At 43.7% G+C, this 17,363-nt stretch overlaps 1 protein-coding gene across 1 annotated transcript; it reads left to right on the plus strand.

The window, feature by feature from the left end:
* Positions 1–9,232: 9,232 nt before the first annotated feature.
* LOC125551989 (ubiquitin-activating enzyme E1 3) lies at positions 9,233–15,818 on the plus strand. Its single transcript, XM_048715426.2, has 7 exons — positions 9,233–9,415; positions 9,542–9,825; positions 11,156–11,373; positions 11,933–12,727; positions 12,809–13,677; positions 13,868–14,300; positions 14,959–15,818. Exons 2-7 carry the CDS (start codon positions 9,555–9,557, stop codon positions 15,553–15,555), a joined length of 3,183 nt encoding a protein of 1,060 aa, XP_048571383.1. The 5' UTR covers positions 9,233–9,415; positions 9,542–9,554; the 3' UTR covers positions 15,556–15,818.
* Positions 15,819–17,363: the final 1,545 nt, after the last annotated feature.

Consider the following 17,363-nt stretch of genomic DNA (forward strand, 5'->3'; position numbering starts at 1 on the left):
ATCTATAGAGAGAATTTACCTTTACTACATGTGTCGGGTTATCAAGACCATGAGTTTCTTCAATAGGTAATGGATTAAGTGTTGGAAATATGCCCTAGAGGAAATAATAAATTAGTTATTATTGTATATATTTCATTGTTCATGATAATCGTTTATTATCCATGCTAGAATTGTATTGATAGGAAACTCAGATAAATGTGTGGATACATAGACAACACCATGTCCCTAGTAAGCCTCTAGTTGACTAGCTCGTTGATCAATAGATGGTTACGGTTTCCTGACCATGGACATTAGGAGAATGATGTGATGGACAAGACCCAATCCTAAGCCTAGCACAAAGATCATATAGTTCGTATGCTAAAGCTTTTCTAATGTCAAGTATCATTTCCTTACACCATGAGATTGTGCAACTCCCGGATACCGTAGGAATGCTTTGGGTGTACCAAACGTCACAACGTAACTGGGTGGCTATAAAGGTTCACTACAGGTATCTCCGAAAGTGTCTGTTGGGTTGGCACGAATCGAGACTGGGATTTGTCACTCCGTGTAAATGGAGAGGTATCTCTAGGCCCACTCGGTAGGACATCATCATAATGTGCACAATGTGATCAAGGAGTTGATCACGGGATGATGTGTTACAGAATGAGTAAAGAGACCTGTCAGTAACGAGATTGAACAAGGTATCGGGATACTGACGATCGAATCTCGGGCAAGTATCGTACCGCTGGACAAAGGGAATTGAATACGGGATTGATTGAATCCTCGACATCGTGGTTCATCCGATGAGATCATCGTGGAGCATGTGGGAGCCAACATGGGTATCCAGATCCCGCTGTTGGTTATTGACCGGAGAGTTGTCTCGGCCATGTCTGCATGACTCCCGAGCCCGCAGGGTCTACACACTTAAGGTTCGATGACGTAGGGTTATAGGGAAAGTATGTACGCGGTTACCGAATGTTGTTCGGAGTCCCGGATGAGATCCCAGATGTCACGAGGAGTTCCGGAATGGTCCGGAGGTAAAGATTGATATATAGGAAGTATGGTTTTGGCCACCGGAAGTGTTCCTGGCATCACCGGTATTGTACCGGGACCACCGGAGGGGTCCGGGGGTCCACCGGGAGGGGCCACCAGCCCCGGAGGCATACATGGGCCAAGTGTGAGAAGGGACCAGCCCCTAAGTGGGCTGGGGTGCCTCCCCACCAAGGCCCATGCGCCTAAGGGGAAAAGGGGGGCAAACCCTAAGGGCAGATGGGCCCTAAGGCCCATGCCTGGTGCGCCTCCCTCCCCCCCCCCACTTGGCCGCCACCCCAGATGGGGATTGGGGCTGCCGCCACCCCTAGGGTGGAAGCCCTAGGTGGGGGCGCAGCCCTCCCTCTCCCCCTATATATAGTGGAGGCAAAAGGGGCAGCCCAACAGATGAAGTCCTTCCCCTGTTGGCGCAGCCGACCCCTCTTCCTCCTCGTCTCTCGTAGTGCTTGGTGAAGCCCTGCTGGAGTCTCGCGCTCCTCCACCACCACCATGCCGTCGTGCTGCTGCTGGATGGAGTCTTTCCCAACCTCTCCTTCTCCCCTTGCTGGATCAAGGCGTAGGAGACGTCACCGGGCTGTACGTGTGTTGAACGCGGAGGTGCCGTCCGTTCGGCACTAGGATCATCGGTGACTTGGATCATGACGAGTACGACTCCATCAACCCCGTTCACTTGAACGCTTCCGCTTAGCGATCTACAAGGGTATGTATATGCACTCTCCTTCCCCTCGTTGCTAGATTACTCCATAGATTGATCTTGGTGATGCGTAGAAAATTTTAAATTTCTGCTACGATCCCCAACATTAAGATTATATGTTTCTTCAATAGGCGGTAAATTAAGACCATGTATTTCTTCAATAGGAGGTAAATTCTTAACATCTTCAGCTTTAATACCCTTTTCTTTCATAGATTTCTTTGCCTCTTGCATATCTTCAGGACTGAGAAATAGAATACCCCTCTTCTTCGGAGTTGGTTTAGGAATAGGCTCAGGAATTGGCTCTGGAGGTGTCCAATTATTTTCATTTGTCAACATATTATTCAATAGAATTTTAGCTTCATCCAGTGTTCTTTCCCTGAAAACAGAACCAGCACAACTATCCAGGTAATCTCTGGAGGCATCAGTTAGTCCATTATAAAAGATATCAAGCATTTCATATTTCTTAAGAGGATGATCAGGCAAAGTATTAAGTAATTGGAGAAGTCTCCCCCAAGCTTGTGGGAGACTCTCTTCTTCAATTTGCGCAAAATTATATATATCCCTTAAAGCAGCTTGTTTCTTATGAGCAGGGAAATATTTAGCAGAGAAGTAATAAATCATATCCTGGGGACTACGCACACAACCAGGATCAAGAGAATTAAACCATATCTTAGCATCACCCTTTAATGAGAACGGAAATATTTTAAGGATATAAAAGTAGCGAGTTCTCTCATCTTTAGTGAACAGGGTAGCTATATCATTCAATTTAGTAAGATGTGCCACAACAGTTTCAGATTCATAGCCATGAAAAGGATCAGATTCAACCAAAGTAATTATATCAGGATCAATAGAGAATTCATAATCCTTATCAGTAACAAAGATAGGTGAAGTAGCAAAAGCAGGGTCATATTTCATTCTATCATTTAGGGATTGCTTACTCCATTTAGCTAATAATTTTTTAAGTTCAGTTCTATTTCTGCAAGCTAAAATGGCTAAAGAAGCATCTTGATTAAAAACATAACCCTTAGGAATAGCAAGTGGTTCTTCATTATCACTTTCATCAGTATCATCAGATTCAATATTTTCAATTTCTCTAGCCCTAGCAAGTTGTTCATCAAGAAAATCACTAAGTGGCATAGTACTATCAGGCATAGAGGTAGTTTTATCATAAGTATCATGCATAGCAGAAGTGGCATCATCAATAACATGCGACATATCAGAACGAATAGCAGAAGCAGGTGTAGGTGTCGTAAGCTTACTCAAAACAGAAGGTGAATTAAGTGCAAAGTTAGATGGCAGTTCCTTACCTCCCCTCGTAGTTGAGGGATAGATCTTGGTTTTTGGATCTCTCAAGTTCTTCATAATGATAAGCAGATATATATCCCAAGTGACTCAAAGAATAGAGCTATGCTCCCCGGCAACGGCGCCAGAAAATGGTTTTGATAACCCACAAGTATAGGGGATCGCAACAGTTTTCGAGGGTAGAGTATTCAACCCAAATTTATTGATTCGGCACAAGGGGAGCCAAAGAATATTCTCAAGTATTAGCAGCTGAGTTGTCAATTCAACACACCTGGAAACTTAATATCTGCAGCAAAGTATTTAGTAGCAAAGTAATATGATAGTAGTGGTAACGGTAACAAAAGGTAACAGTAGTGAAAGTAATGTTTTTGGTATTTTGTAGTGATGATAGCAATAGCAACGGAGAAGTAAATAAACGGAGAACAATATATGGAAAGCTCGTCAATGGATCGGTGATGGAGAATTATGCCGGATGCGGTTCATCATGTAACAGTCATAACCTAGGGTGACACAGAACTAGCTCTAGTTCATTGATATAATGTAGGCATGTATTCCGAATATAGTCATACGTGCTTATGGAAAAGAACTTGCATGGCATCTTTTGTCCTACCCTCCCGTGGCAGCGGGGTCCTTACGGAAACTAAGGGATATTAAGGTCTCGTTTTAATAGAGAACTGGAACAAAGCATTAACACATAGTGAATACATGAACTCCTCAAACTACGGTCATCACCGGTAAGTATCCCGATTATTGTCACTTCGGGGTTAACGGATCATAACACATAATAGGTGACTATAGACTTGCAAGATAGGATCAAGAACACTCATATATTGATGAAAACATAATAGGTTCAGATCTGAAATCATGGCACTCGGGCCCTAGTGACAAGCATTAAGCATAGCAAAGTCATAGCAACATCAATCTCATAACATAGTGGACACCAGGGATCAAACCCTAACAAAACTAATTCGATTACATGATAGATCCCATCCAACCCATCACCGTCCAGCAAGCCTATGATAGAATTACTCACGCACGACGGTGAGCACCATGAAATTGGTGATGGAGGATGGTTGATGATGACGATGTCGATAGATTCCCCTCTCCGGAGCCCCGAACGGACTCCAGATCAGCCCTCCCGAGAGGTTTTAGGGCTTGGCGGCGGCTCCGTATCGTAAAACGTGATGATTTCTTCTCCCTGATTTTTTTCTCATCGAAACTCAATATATGGAGGTGGAGTTGGAGTCGGAGAGGCAACATGGGGCCCACGAGGTAGGGGGCGCGCCCTAGGGGCAGGCGCGCCCCCACCCTCATGGCAAGACGGTGGGCCCCCTGGCCTTCATATTTGGCAGGTATTTTTCTTATTTTCTGAAAAGTGTCTCCGTGAAGTTTCAGGTCATTCCGAGAACGTTTGCTCCTGCACGTAAATAACACCATGGTAGTTCTGCTGAAAACAGCGTCAGTCTAGGTTAGTTCCATTCAAATCATGCAAGTTAGAGTCCAAAACAAGGGCAAAAGTATTTGGAAAAGTAGATACGTTGGAGACGTATCAGCATGATGCACAACCAAGTATGATGCATGTCCGGTTTAATGAGGCATGTCATTGCAAAGTGCAACAAGCAATACTACAAATTAAGTGGAGCTCAATATGCAACGAGTTGCATATTGACAAAACACCACCTTCATTAATTTAGTTCTCTCCTGTTTATGTACACATCAATATTAAATGTTATTAAACATGACAAGGGGTGAAGCATAATAAACTACCTATCTAGGAAAGTTTAAATGAGGCCGGAACAACAAGCAACAATTCCGGAAATCCCCATATGTCATTTAGCAATTTTTAAAGCAAACAACAATTTTTAAACATTTAAATGTTATTATCATGATGCGGATGACATGTGCAAGTTTTATGCAATTTTTGTTAAAAGTTGACATGAACATTATGAAGCAGTTGCCACCGTGGTGGAAAGAAAGGGTGCCACGGCGACGATAACGAAAACGGTACCACGACAACGTTCCGGTTCCAGTAACTCGATTGAGATGCCGATGCAAAAGAGAAGTGTGCGGATGCGTGCAAAAGAAGGTGGGGTGATCCCGGTTACCGGGTTCCCATGGGTGGACGACAAGGCAACGAGGAGGAACATGGAAGCGACATTTTTTGACACGGTGCAAACACGAGCATCTCATGCATCGCAAACATTCGTTCTCGGAAGGTCATCTCGGCAGTTATACCTCTGAAGCGTGCATTCGGGGTGGTTTGGGTCAAGCGGTGTAGTCGTTCACGGTCGTCATGGGAAGTAGTGGTACTCGGCGATGGTAGTGGGAGTAGTTGTTCACGACGACAACAGTTGTACATGGCAATCGTGGACGAACTTGGAGGGTCATCGGTAGTCGTTCACGGGTCTTCAGCGATGGTTGTGGTACATGTTCTGTAGATGTTCGGGCGGCGGTAGTGGTACACGTTTCGAAGGTGAACTTAACGAATTCGAATCCCTTCGGGGTTGTCGTGGTACTTGGGGTCTTCGGACCCGCCGGTCTCGTTCTTGCGACGTTAGTTGAACTTGACATATCCGAGGGCTCCGGATGTCGTGGTACTTGACGAATCCGCGTAGTCGTACACGTTCAAGAAGAAACTCATGCTACGTCATGGAACTTGGCGCATCCAAAGGGTACTTGACGATCAACGGACGTCGTGGTACTGGTCGGTCCAGGTCTTGGCGTATCCGTGCGTAGAGCTACTTGGAGGATCCGTGGTGCTTGCGGTCTTGGTCACACTTAAAGAGGCACTTGGTGACTCCGTTCGGGAAGGAAGCAATGGATTGATGCTAGCAACTGGTGGAACTCCACGTACAGACTAGGAGCCGTGGAGGAGCTGTTCAAGGTAGCGGCCTGGGTGGTGATTGACGAGGCCACCGATGGTCACTTGGTCGTGCAACACGGGCTCGGGAGGTGCACAGTGAAGCCGGAGCAGGCAATAAAGGATGTCGTGGGCCCTCGAGCGGAGGCGGGGCTTCTCCTGCTGGTTTCTGGCGACGAGCGGCGCGGGAACGAGGACGAGGCAGGAGGAGGCGCGAGCGGGAGGAAGCGCTGATGCGGACCGGCCGACGGAGGCAAACTTGGCGCGTGCTCCGGCGAGGGCGGCGCTGCTCTGGGCATGGATGGATGGGTGGATCAATGGAGGCCTGAGGCATCGACGCGGGCAGAGCTCGGAGAGGCCACGACGAGGTGGCTGTAGATGTCGAAGCAGGGGAGGTAGGCCGGCAGGCTGCGGTGCACGGTGGCCTCTGGTGGGCTGAGGGGAGCAGGGCGGCCTGGCTGGCCAGCCCAGTGGAGAGGGAGGCTGCTGGGCTCTCCACTCCCTCTCTCGTCTCTTCTTTAATTCCAAAACAAAGAAATAGGAAGAAAGAAAAGAGAAAAGAAAATGGTAGAGAAGGAACTTGGGCACTGGGATTATTTTTTGAAGTGTCCAAAAGTGTTTGGATTTTTGGAGGAACCTCGGTAAATGGGAAGAGAATTTTTGGCAAGGTTTTGAAGTCAAGCTTGAACTAGAAATGACATGGGGAATATGCAAGTGTGTTTATGGGTGATTCCGAAAAATGGAATATTTTATAATAGCTCCCTAAATACCGGGAGGGTATGTTTTAAAGAGAAACCACCATGTGAGTTCCCTCAATTTAAATGGATTAGAAATCCATGCACTTTATTTAAGTGAGTTTTAGTTAGCTATGAGAAAATGATGGCATGATGACATGGCGCAATGCAAAATATGCAAAGAGGAATGCAACAAGCAAAACAAATCACATAACGAATCTCGGAAACCATGGAAGGCATCTGAAGCTCCGGTCTTGGGGCGTTACAGATAATATATGCACACAACTTACAAATGTGATCAATAACACAAATATATTCATGAAAACATAGAGGGTTCAGATCTGCAATCACAACACTCGGGCCCTAGTGACAAACATTAAACATAGCAAAACCATAACAACATCAATCTACCCCCTTCATTTCTAAATATAAGACTTTTTAGAGATTTCAATGCGGATATAAACATGTTTTTGAGGCTATATTCACTCATTTCGTTTCATATGTAGTCCATATTGGAATCTCTAAAAAAGATTGTATTTAGGAACGGAGGCAGTAGAACATAGTGGATACTAGGGATCAAACCCTAACAAATTTGACAACGATTTTATGAAAAATCTCATCCAGTCCCATCTACCTCCATATGCCTACAGAAGATTACTCACATATGCATGTGAGCATCATGAAATGGTTGACCGATAGGGGTTGGTGATGGCGACGACGACAAATCTCTCTCCTCGGAGCTAGAAACATACTCCAAACCAGTGCTCCAGACGAAGAACAGGAGGTGACGACGACTTCGTATCCTAAAATGTGATGGTAATTTTCATTAATTTTTCTAGGATATACGGGAATTTATAGCGCAATCAAGTCAAGGTGGTGGCCAAGGACCCCACACAGCCACGTGGTGTGGTCTAGGGGTGGTCGCGCCACCAGCTTGTGCGGCGCCCTAATGGCCCCCTCTTCTACTTCTGCGCTCCATAATTCATTATTCATTAAAAAATAATTCTTCAAAACTCCTCGTCCAATTCCCATCAATTTTATTTCGGCACAAAAACAACACCATTATAGTCCTGTTGTGAACATTGTCAGTCCGGATTAGTTCCATTCATATCATGCAAATTAAAGGCCAAAATAAGAGTAAAAATGTTTGGAAAAATAGATACATTAAAGACGCATTAGTCAGTCGCCACCGAGCAAAAGAAGCCGATGGCCGAGCACCACGATAAGCTTATCATGTCATCATTGAATAATCTTTCTAGCGATTCATGACCCCACAACATCAGTCCATCATCGATCGGTTAATTTGGGTTAGGTCTTCTATTGGTTAATTACATCAATGTGTATACATTTTCTATTTTGATAAACATTGTATTAAATAATCACATTTTCTAATATATTAGTATTGGAAAAGACTATGTATGATATTTTTATTAATGTTGTTATTTTTTTGTGTACATATGAAGCAGTTTTAGTATACATTTACTCTTTTAGCAACGATATTTTATATATTTTCAAAATGTTGTGGGAAATAACTCATATTCAAAGTTATACGCTTAAGTGAGCACATGCTTTGACCATATTAGTTCTTTAGCTATAAATTGTTTGTAAATTAGGGCCCCATTTTGTATATCGCACCAGGGCCCAAATTTAGGAAGATGATCCTAGTGCTCTTATTGCAAGTTTACCATCTCCAAGCTTCCTATTAGAAAAGAAGAATTGGGGGATTTTCAATCATTTGATTTTTCTAAATACAGAGTTTTTTAAACTAGCACTATTATTATGATTTCAATACATTTTCTACAAATTAGTACATTTTTACTAGGAAACAACTCTATAAATTTTAACGCAACTAAAACAATGCATGTGCGTTGCAACGTGATATAAATATTCTAGTACATTAGCTTATGATTTACCTATCAATAATAATGCGATTGTGTAAATAAATGTTCATCAAATTCTTCCCGTGAATTACCTTATATTTTAATTAATAGTTTGATAAGTAAATTAAAGTGAAATTGATTCAGAAGGTAAGTAAATTAAGATGATTGATTATCATATACATGAAAGGTTGGACGAAAGAGTGGTGGGAAGAAATGTGAAATGGAACCTTATGTTCTTTTTAAGAAGACTAGAACAATGCCCGTGCGTTGCAACGGAATTTAAATATTCTACTACGTTAGCTTGTGATTTACCTGTCCATAATAATGCGATTGTGTAAATAAATGTTCATCAAATTTTGACCTAATTATCTTATATTTTGATTAGAAGTTTGATAAGTAAATTAAAATGAAATTGGTTTAGAAGGTAAGTAAATTAAGGTGATTGATTATCATATACATAAAAAAGGTTGAACAAAGGGGTGGTGAAAAGAATGGTGAAATGGAAACTTTAGGTTCTTTTTAAGTACAAGAAAGTAGAGATAAGAAGATAAGACAAGGAATGCAAAGAAACAATGAATTAGCTTTAATCAATGCTTTCAGTTCGCCATCCAGTCGAACCAAGCGCGACCCATCCGGCCTGGCCTGCCTTATCAGGCTTGTCCATCCCAAAAACCAACGGCCAAGATTCCTCGCAGCCCTCCGCCCTCCCCACCCCCAAGCCTCTCTACCGCGCCGCATCGGCGACTCAATCCAACGCCACCACCTTGCGCCTTGCCTTGCCGCAAAACCCCAGTCTATATATACGCCATTCCACCGGCTTCGCCCCCAAGCCGAAGGTAACCTCACAAGCGACACGCCGTCCTCGAGGCCGCGGGCGCCGCGCGAACCCTAGCCGCCACTCCGATCGCCCGCACCGGTAAGGTCCCCCCACCGCCGACTCGGATCGGCTCCGATGCTTCGATCCGTGTTCCCCGATCGCCATTTCTGGGGTTTTAGGGTGCGGGTTTTGGCGTCTGATTTGGTTATATGTCGCGCGATGCAGGGGGCTGCGCTATATGCTTCCGACGAAGAGAGCGGACGGCGCTGAGGACAGCGGCGACGCGGCGGCGAAGAAGGCACGGGTAGGGGAATCGGCGGCGGAGGCGGGGTCGGAGGCCATGGTTGCCGGGGAGCCGGTCGGCGGGGGCAGTAACGGGAACGGGGTGGCGGAGATCGATGAGGACCTTCACAGCAGGCAGCTCGCCGTGTACGGGAGGGAGACGATGCGGCTGCTCTTTGCGTCCAACGTGCTCGTCTCCGGCTTGAACGGGCTTGGGGCTGAGACCGGTGCGTGCCTCCTTCAATATGTGATTCAGTGCTTTATTTAGGAGTACATTGATATCTAATGTTGGCGCTGGCGGCGTTACTGTCGCGTTCTGTTTTGCTGCTCTTAAGTATTTGTTGAATCTGTGATTACTTGCTTAGTTGCTGGATTGAGAAACATGGATCTGCGATTACTTCAATTTATCCCGTATATGTGCAGACAGGGCTGAGTTGCTGGATAGAGAAATACATTTTGTATAGTTATCTGATTATCTGATGTCTTATATTTGTTCAAACAGAGTGAACCCTTAAATTACTGACATATACTGCTATGATCATCAGATTGTTTGCTGCATCCTCAGTTTGTTGTGTTACATAGAGAAATGCAAATCAAATGTGTCCCTTTTCTGCTTGTTATGCAGATTGAATTATACTTTTCTGTCTAGAATTCCCAAGGCATGTCTTTATTGTAATACAAAAAGGCTGATTACTTCTATTCACTATGAATTGTTGATTGTTTTGTGATCCTACTTCATGTTTACATTGGTAGCTTTTGTAATTGCCACTAGAAATAGGCGAGAAAATGGTACAGACAGTTGATAGAATTACTGGTTTTGCAAACTGTGATAAGCGCTGAACTGCTTGTTGCCTTAGTGAAACTGTTTAATGTAATAGTCTATGGAGCTGCAGTTACTAGTTCTGACTTATTGACGGACTGACATTATGGAAATCAGATTTGGGTGTTAGAATGATCTAGCCCGACATGTATTTTTGTGGCACTTTAGGCATGGATCTCTTGCAAGTCCTTTTTAGAGGGGAGTGAGCACCCAGTGATTCTGAGGAATCAAACCTGAGTTGTCCGAGGGGCACACGCTGCATGTAGCAACCAATCTGAGTACCCTGGTTTGATAGGCGGTAGTTGCACAAGCAGATGAGCCTCCTGGAAAAGGGAACACACAATCTGATGAGCCTCCTGGAAAAGGAAAATCTAGTTATTATATTGAGTTGGTAAAATTAGTGGATTGTTATTCTGTTCTTTTACTCCTGTTCAGCCCAGGAACACGAGCTATGTAGCTAGCATTTTCATGTCTTATTGGGCAAGTAATATGGTTATAAATGAGCAATTATTTTCCTTACTTCTCCTGCTCAGCCCAGGAACCTGAGTTATTTAGCATTTTCATGTCTCATTGGGCAAAGTAATATGGTCATTCCTGAGCAATTATCTTCCCTTTTCCCGTTTGCCAGTGCACACATCCTAATGCATGGTTTGCTTATTGTTATTTGTATGGTATTATCATACTCCTATGCGTGTGGATTACATGATTTTTATAACTAATATATTTCTTCTATACAGCAAAGAATCTTGCTCTGGCGGGTGTTAAATCTGTCACCCTACATGATGTAGAAAATGTGGATATGTGGGACCTATCTGGCAATTTCTTTCTATCTGAGGATGATATTGGGAAGAACAGGGCTGCTGCTTGTGTTGAAAAGCTGCAAGAACTTAACAATGCTGTTCTTGTATCTGCTGTAACGGAAGAACTGACTACTGAACACCTTTCTAAGTTCCAGGTCTGTTAACTGTATTCTGTGTTAAATTTTGTTAGTACCATTCTTGTTCAATAGTAGTGACCATCGAGGTTAATAAAATAACTTTACTTATTTGAACTGTGCCTGAAATCAAGTGGATGGTATTATGTGTTTAAGCTAATTTCTGTTTTGGATGGTAATAAGTAAATCCGTGCGGACCTTATCCTGCATTTGATGTCAATATACTGATGAGTTCCTCCTAATAGTGCCAAACTATTTTTCTTTCATAATACCCAGTAGAACTCCCTTTTTTTAGCTGAGAACTCATTTGTTTCACTGCATGTGTCATAGCTGATATATGGATGATCTATATATGCAGTGTACTTACTTGATCTCGTCAAGTGACCTGCATGTCAGCTGTCCAGTTAGTAAGCTTGTGTGACTAAAGCTAATGTGAATAAGTAAAGCTACATAGTTGGTCATCATCATGCACTAATTAGTTGATAACATTTGCTGATTTTTTTGTTGCGGCGTGTTTGTGTTTTATTATGAAACATGTATTCCTTCCTGCGTATATGCTGATCGTACCTCTTATTTGCAGGCTGTTGTTTTCACCAACTTAAGTCTAGACAAGGCAGTTGAATTTAATGATTACTGTCGTAGCCACCAGCCTCCAATTCCATTCATCAAAACAGAAGTCTGTGGTCTTTTTGGTAGCGTGTTTTGTGACTTTGGGCCTGAGTTTACTGTTCTTGATGTTGATGGTGAAGATCCCCACACTGGTATAATTGCATCCATCAGCAATGACAATCCTGCAATGGTTTCCTGTGTTGATGATGAGCGCCTTGAATTCCAAGATGGTGATCTTGTTGTTTTCACGGAGGTCAGTGGGATGACAGAACTGAATGATGGCAAGCCCAGGAAGATAGTAGATGCAAGGCCATTTTCATTTTGCATTGAGGAGGATACACGTAACTTTGGCATTTATGCAAAAGGTGGGATTGTTACACAGGTGAAAGAACCAATGATCTTAGAGTTCAAGAGTCTGAGAGAATGTATAAAAGAACCTGGGAATTTCCTTTTGAGTGATTTCTCAAAATACCAGCGTCCTCCGCTGCTTCACTTCGCATTTCTAGCCTTGGATAATTTCAGAAAAAAGTTTGGGCGCTTCCCTGTTGCTGGTTGTGACCAGGATGCTCGAAAATTTGTGGAGTTTACTGCTTCTATTAATGAGGCTGCAATTGATTACAAGATGGATGAACTTGATGAGAAGCTGCTGCAACATTTTGCAAGTGGTTCTAGAGCTGTTCTGAACCCAATGGCTGCAATGTTTGGTGGTATTGTTGGTCAAGAAGTTGTGAAGGCTTGTTCTGGGAAATTTCATCCGCAGTACCAGGTCTGTGTCATGAACTGTAAAATATTCACGTTTATGACGTTCTGTTGGTTTTTGTCTGATTTTTCTTTTCTTTTTTGCCAGTTCTTCTATTTTGACTCGTTAGAATCTCTGCCAACCTATGCATTGGACCCTAAAGACTTGAAGCCATTGAATAGCCGCTACGATGCTCAGATTTCTGTTTTTGGTTCTAAGCTTCAGAAGAAGATGCGGGACTCTAATATTTTTGTTGTGGGATCTGGTGCTCTTGGATGTGAATTCTTGAAGAACTTTGCTTTAATGGGGGTTTCTTGTGGCCGTAAAGGGAAGCTAACTATAACAGATGATGATGTCATTGAGAAAAGCAACTTGAGCCGGCAATTCCTGTTTCGTGATTGGAACATTGGACAGGCAAAATCTACAGTAGCCGCTACAGCTGCTAGTGCTATCAACTCCAGCCTCCATATTGATGCTCTTCAGAATCGTGCCTGTCCAGAGACTGAACATGTTTTCAATGATGCATTCTGGGAGGGCCTTGATGCTGTCATCAATGCACTTGATAATGTCAATGCTAGGATGTACATGGACATGCGATGCCTGTACTTCCAGAAACCACTCTTGGAATCTGGAACGCTGGGTCCGAAATGTAATACACAGATGGTGATTCCTCACCTTACTGAAAACTATGGAGCTTCACGTGATCCTCCTGAGAAACAGGCACCAATGTGCACAGTTCATTCCTTTCCACACAATATTGACCATTGTCTAACATGGGCTCGCTCAGAGTTTGAGGGTCTGCTAGAAAAAACTCCAAATGAAGTGAACTCATTTATGTCTAATCCTGCTGAATATGCTGCTGCTATGAGAAAGGCAGGTGATGCTCAAGCCAGGGAATTGTTGGAGCGTGTACGTGAATGCCTTGACAAGGAGCGATGTTATAAATTTGAAGACTGCATAGCCTGGGCAAGACTGAAGTATGATATATGTCTTCTACATGCCCCCCTTTTTTTAATACAACAATTTGTTATTGGCTTTCTTCCACTTTCTTTTCGTCTTCTGCTATTTGAAGTTAAAACTGTTTCATTTTGATTATATTGCCATCAAATAGGACAGTATTTTTTGTGCTCCAGATGCCATGTCATAACATCTGGTTTCTTTTGCCAGGTTTGAAGATTACTTCTCTAATCGTGTGAAGCAGCTAACATTCACATTTCCTGAAGATGCTGCCACTAGCACTGGTGCTCCTTTCTGGTCTGCCCCTAAGCGTTTCCCTCACCCGGTGCAATTCTCAGCTGTTGATTCATCTCACATTCAATTTATACTGGCTGCTTCCATATTGAGAGCCGTGTCTTTCGGGATCCCCATACCGGACTGGGCAAAGAACATGGGTAATCTGGCTGATATAGTAAGTAAGGTTGCAGTGCCTGAATTTGAGCCAAAGAGTGGGGTTAAGATTGAAACAGATGAGAAGGCCACTAACCTCTCCAGTGCCTCAGTTGACGACGCTGCTGTTATCGAAGACCTTTTAACCAAGCTGGAAGCATGTGCCAAGAAACTACCTTCAGGATTCCAAATGAAGCCTATTCAGTTTGAGAAGGTTAGCCTCTTTTTAACTACTTCTGATTCTGATATGTTAGAATAAGACTGTTTTTTCCCTTGCCCTGGTTGTTTAAGAACATCCTTACTCGTTTCACACTAGAAAGCAAACACACATCACTAATGCACATAGGTGCATATTTGGTAAGCAGAAACATCAACAGGGATTATGTAATTCAGTCACATTTCTTTCTGTTATGCATTGAGTTACAGAACTTAGTTGCTAGTATCTGTCTTCTCCCTTGTTGCTAGTAGCAATATATTCTCCACTTCTGCCCAGATACATTGAGGATAAGTAACTTCACAGTTCGTGTTTTCTGTATGCACCTCTCCACTTATCCTTCCATGTTGGTCTATATTCTATTTGTGTGCGCTTCTGTTTTATGTGCTGGTACCGTAAAGATGTTTTCAATACTATGATTGCCTGTGTCAAATAGCTGTAGTTGACTATATTCTTAATAACTTACTTCCTTATTTCTGGCATGAGGCATGAGGCATGAGGCATGAGGCATGCAATTATAACTTATGGGCATTTGTTTAATTTCAGTTCTCAAAATATCTTCTGACGTACCACTGTAAAAGGACAGAAATAATCAAATATTTAAGGCTATGCCCTTTCTTCACTAGTTCTGGTTACACACCACATGTTTCTTTTGCAGGATGATGATACAAATTTCCACATGGACTTGATTGCTGGTCTTGCTAATATGCGTGCGAGAAACTATGGTATTCAAGAGGTTGACAAGCTGAAGGCGAAGTTCATTGCAGGAAGAATCATTCCAGCTATTGCAACTACGACAGCCATGGCCACAGGCCTTGTGTGCCTTGAGCTGTACAAGGTTCTGGCAGGTGACCACCCAGTTGAAGACTACCGCAATACGTTTGCCAACCTGGCACTACCAATGTTCTCCATGGCTGAACCTGTACCGCCCAAGGAGATGAAGCATCAAGACCTGAGATGGACAGTGTGGGACCGATGGTCTATCAAGGGCAACATTACTGTCGCAGAACTCCTGAAGTGGTTAAGCGACAAGGGCCTGACTGCTTACAGCGTCTCCTGTGGCACATCCTTGCTGTACAACACCATGTTCCCGAGGCACAGGGATCGACTGAAGAGGAAGATGGTGGATGTCGCCCAGGAGGTGGCTAAGGTAGATGTTCCAGCATACAGGAAGCATTTTGATGTTGTTGTGGCTTGCGAGGATGACGACGGGAACGACATTGATATTCCTCTTATCTCCATTTACTTCCGATAGGCAGGCGCTGTCACTCTATTGTGAGGATAGATGACGAGTGTGCAAAGAATTCCCGTGGAGAGATGTTTGAAACATTCCTAAACTCTTCTTAGTCGGCTTGGTTTTTTTATGCATTGGTAGCCTAGTGATCGCTGATGGTGTTAGCGTCCATCTCCCTAGCGTTTTGTGTGGGTCGTTCCGCTATGTTTGTTGCATGCCAACTATTTGCAGGTGTGCGATGCTGTCTGATGATGTTTTAATGGATGGATCATAACCTCAGGGTAGTTCAGTTGTCCTTTACCTCATCATCAGTTTCACTTGCATAGTTTTCTAAATAAAAAGAAAGCTTGCTAGTTATCCCATTATGCATTTGTCCTCGCAACTCTTTAACCTTTAGTTGAGGTGTCATATGTCGTTGTGCATAGATAGGTTAGGGTACATTGGTCAGCTGGCAGTTCTAGTTTTGCTACAACCTTTGCGTGTTTAGAGCATCTCTAACCGAACTCCCAAACAGTTAGGATAAATTATACCCCTCGGCCTGAAAGTGAGGTCAATTCTCCTGAATATACTCCCTCCGGTCCTTTTTACTCTGCATATTAGAATTCTCCGAAGTCAAACTTCACAAAGTTTGACCGTATTTATATGAAAAAATATCAACATCTGCCATGCTAAAGTTATATAATATGAAACTTTAAGTCATAACACATATAATGGTATTGATTTTAGATTGTGAATGTTGACACTTTTTTCTACAAAGCTGGTCAAACTTTACGAGGCTTGACTTTAGTCAAATCTTATATGCGAACTAAAAAGAACCGGAGGGAGTACTTGCCTGGCGCCTCGTGAAGTAAAAGTTTTGCCCCCTATCCCTTGTTAGAGCGGCCACCATCGATGCCCCCGATTCCAGCTGTAATGGAGAGGCAAGACCCTTTCGCCACCCCGCCAACCACCGTCGCTGGCGCGACCCCATTGGAAATGACCCTTGCTCCATTGCCACCAAGGAAGAGGTTGGGCACCAGAAACCTTCTTCGGGCCATGACATAGCCAACCAGTGCCAGCAGCAAGGTCGCTCGTCTCCGGCGACGGTTGGTCACCCTCCTGTTGCTCCGGTCGCAGGCAAGCGAGCAAGGAAACCGACTGCAGTGCTCGCCGAGGAGGTGGTGAAGAAGAGGAAGAAAGAAGGCAGCTCCGGTGCCTCCTCACCTGTCGTCTCGTACCCCGTCTCCAGCCATCCCTACACCCGTTCTTCCGGCCGTGGCAGTCATCACCAAGGGATGTGGCCGCCAAGTGGTCGATGAAATGCCATCAAGGTAAATTTTTTTTTTGCACTTTCCATTTCGGCCAGTGCATTGTTTGGTGATTGCTTGCGGTCGTAGGGTGATGAGATTGTTGTTGTTGTCCTAGTGTGGAGATGAATGTTGTTGAATTCTTGTCGCCTTTAGAGGAGTAATGTATGCTTTGGCTTGAAGATCTCAATTATGACTCGGTGTTCGATTAACAACAAGAGCGCGAGGAGAATTATGAGCCGCAGTGGAGGAGGAGGCCGAAGAGGTTGATGATCCCATGGAGACACAATCATTCGTGAAAGCACCATCAAGATCAAGGGCTCACAATTATTGCCAAGATGAAGATATTGCTTTGTGTCATGCATCGGTTGGATGGATCAATTAAAGGACCGGTTTTGGGGTAGAATTGTCGAGTATTACAACAACATCGTGGAAGTAACATAAAGCCGCACCCAAGGTTCTCTTGGACACCGTTAGGGTACCATCCAAGAACAATGTGTAATAAACCAAAGAAAATTAAGGATCGAAACCAAAGGAGGGGAT

This window comes from Triticum urartu, chromosome 4A, assembly GCF_056163025.1.
Source record: "Triticum urartu cultivar PI428250 chromosome 4A, HENAU_Tu73, whole genome shotgun sequence".
Classification (NCBI taxonomy): Eukaryota; Viridiplantae; Streptophyta; class Magnoliopsida; order Poales; family Poaceae; genus Triticum; species Triticum urartu.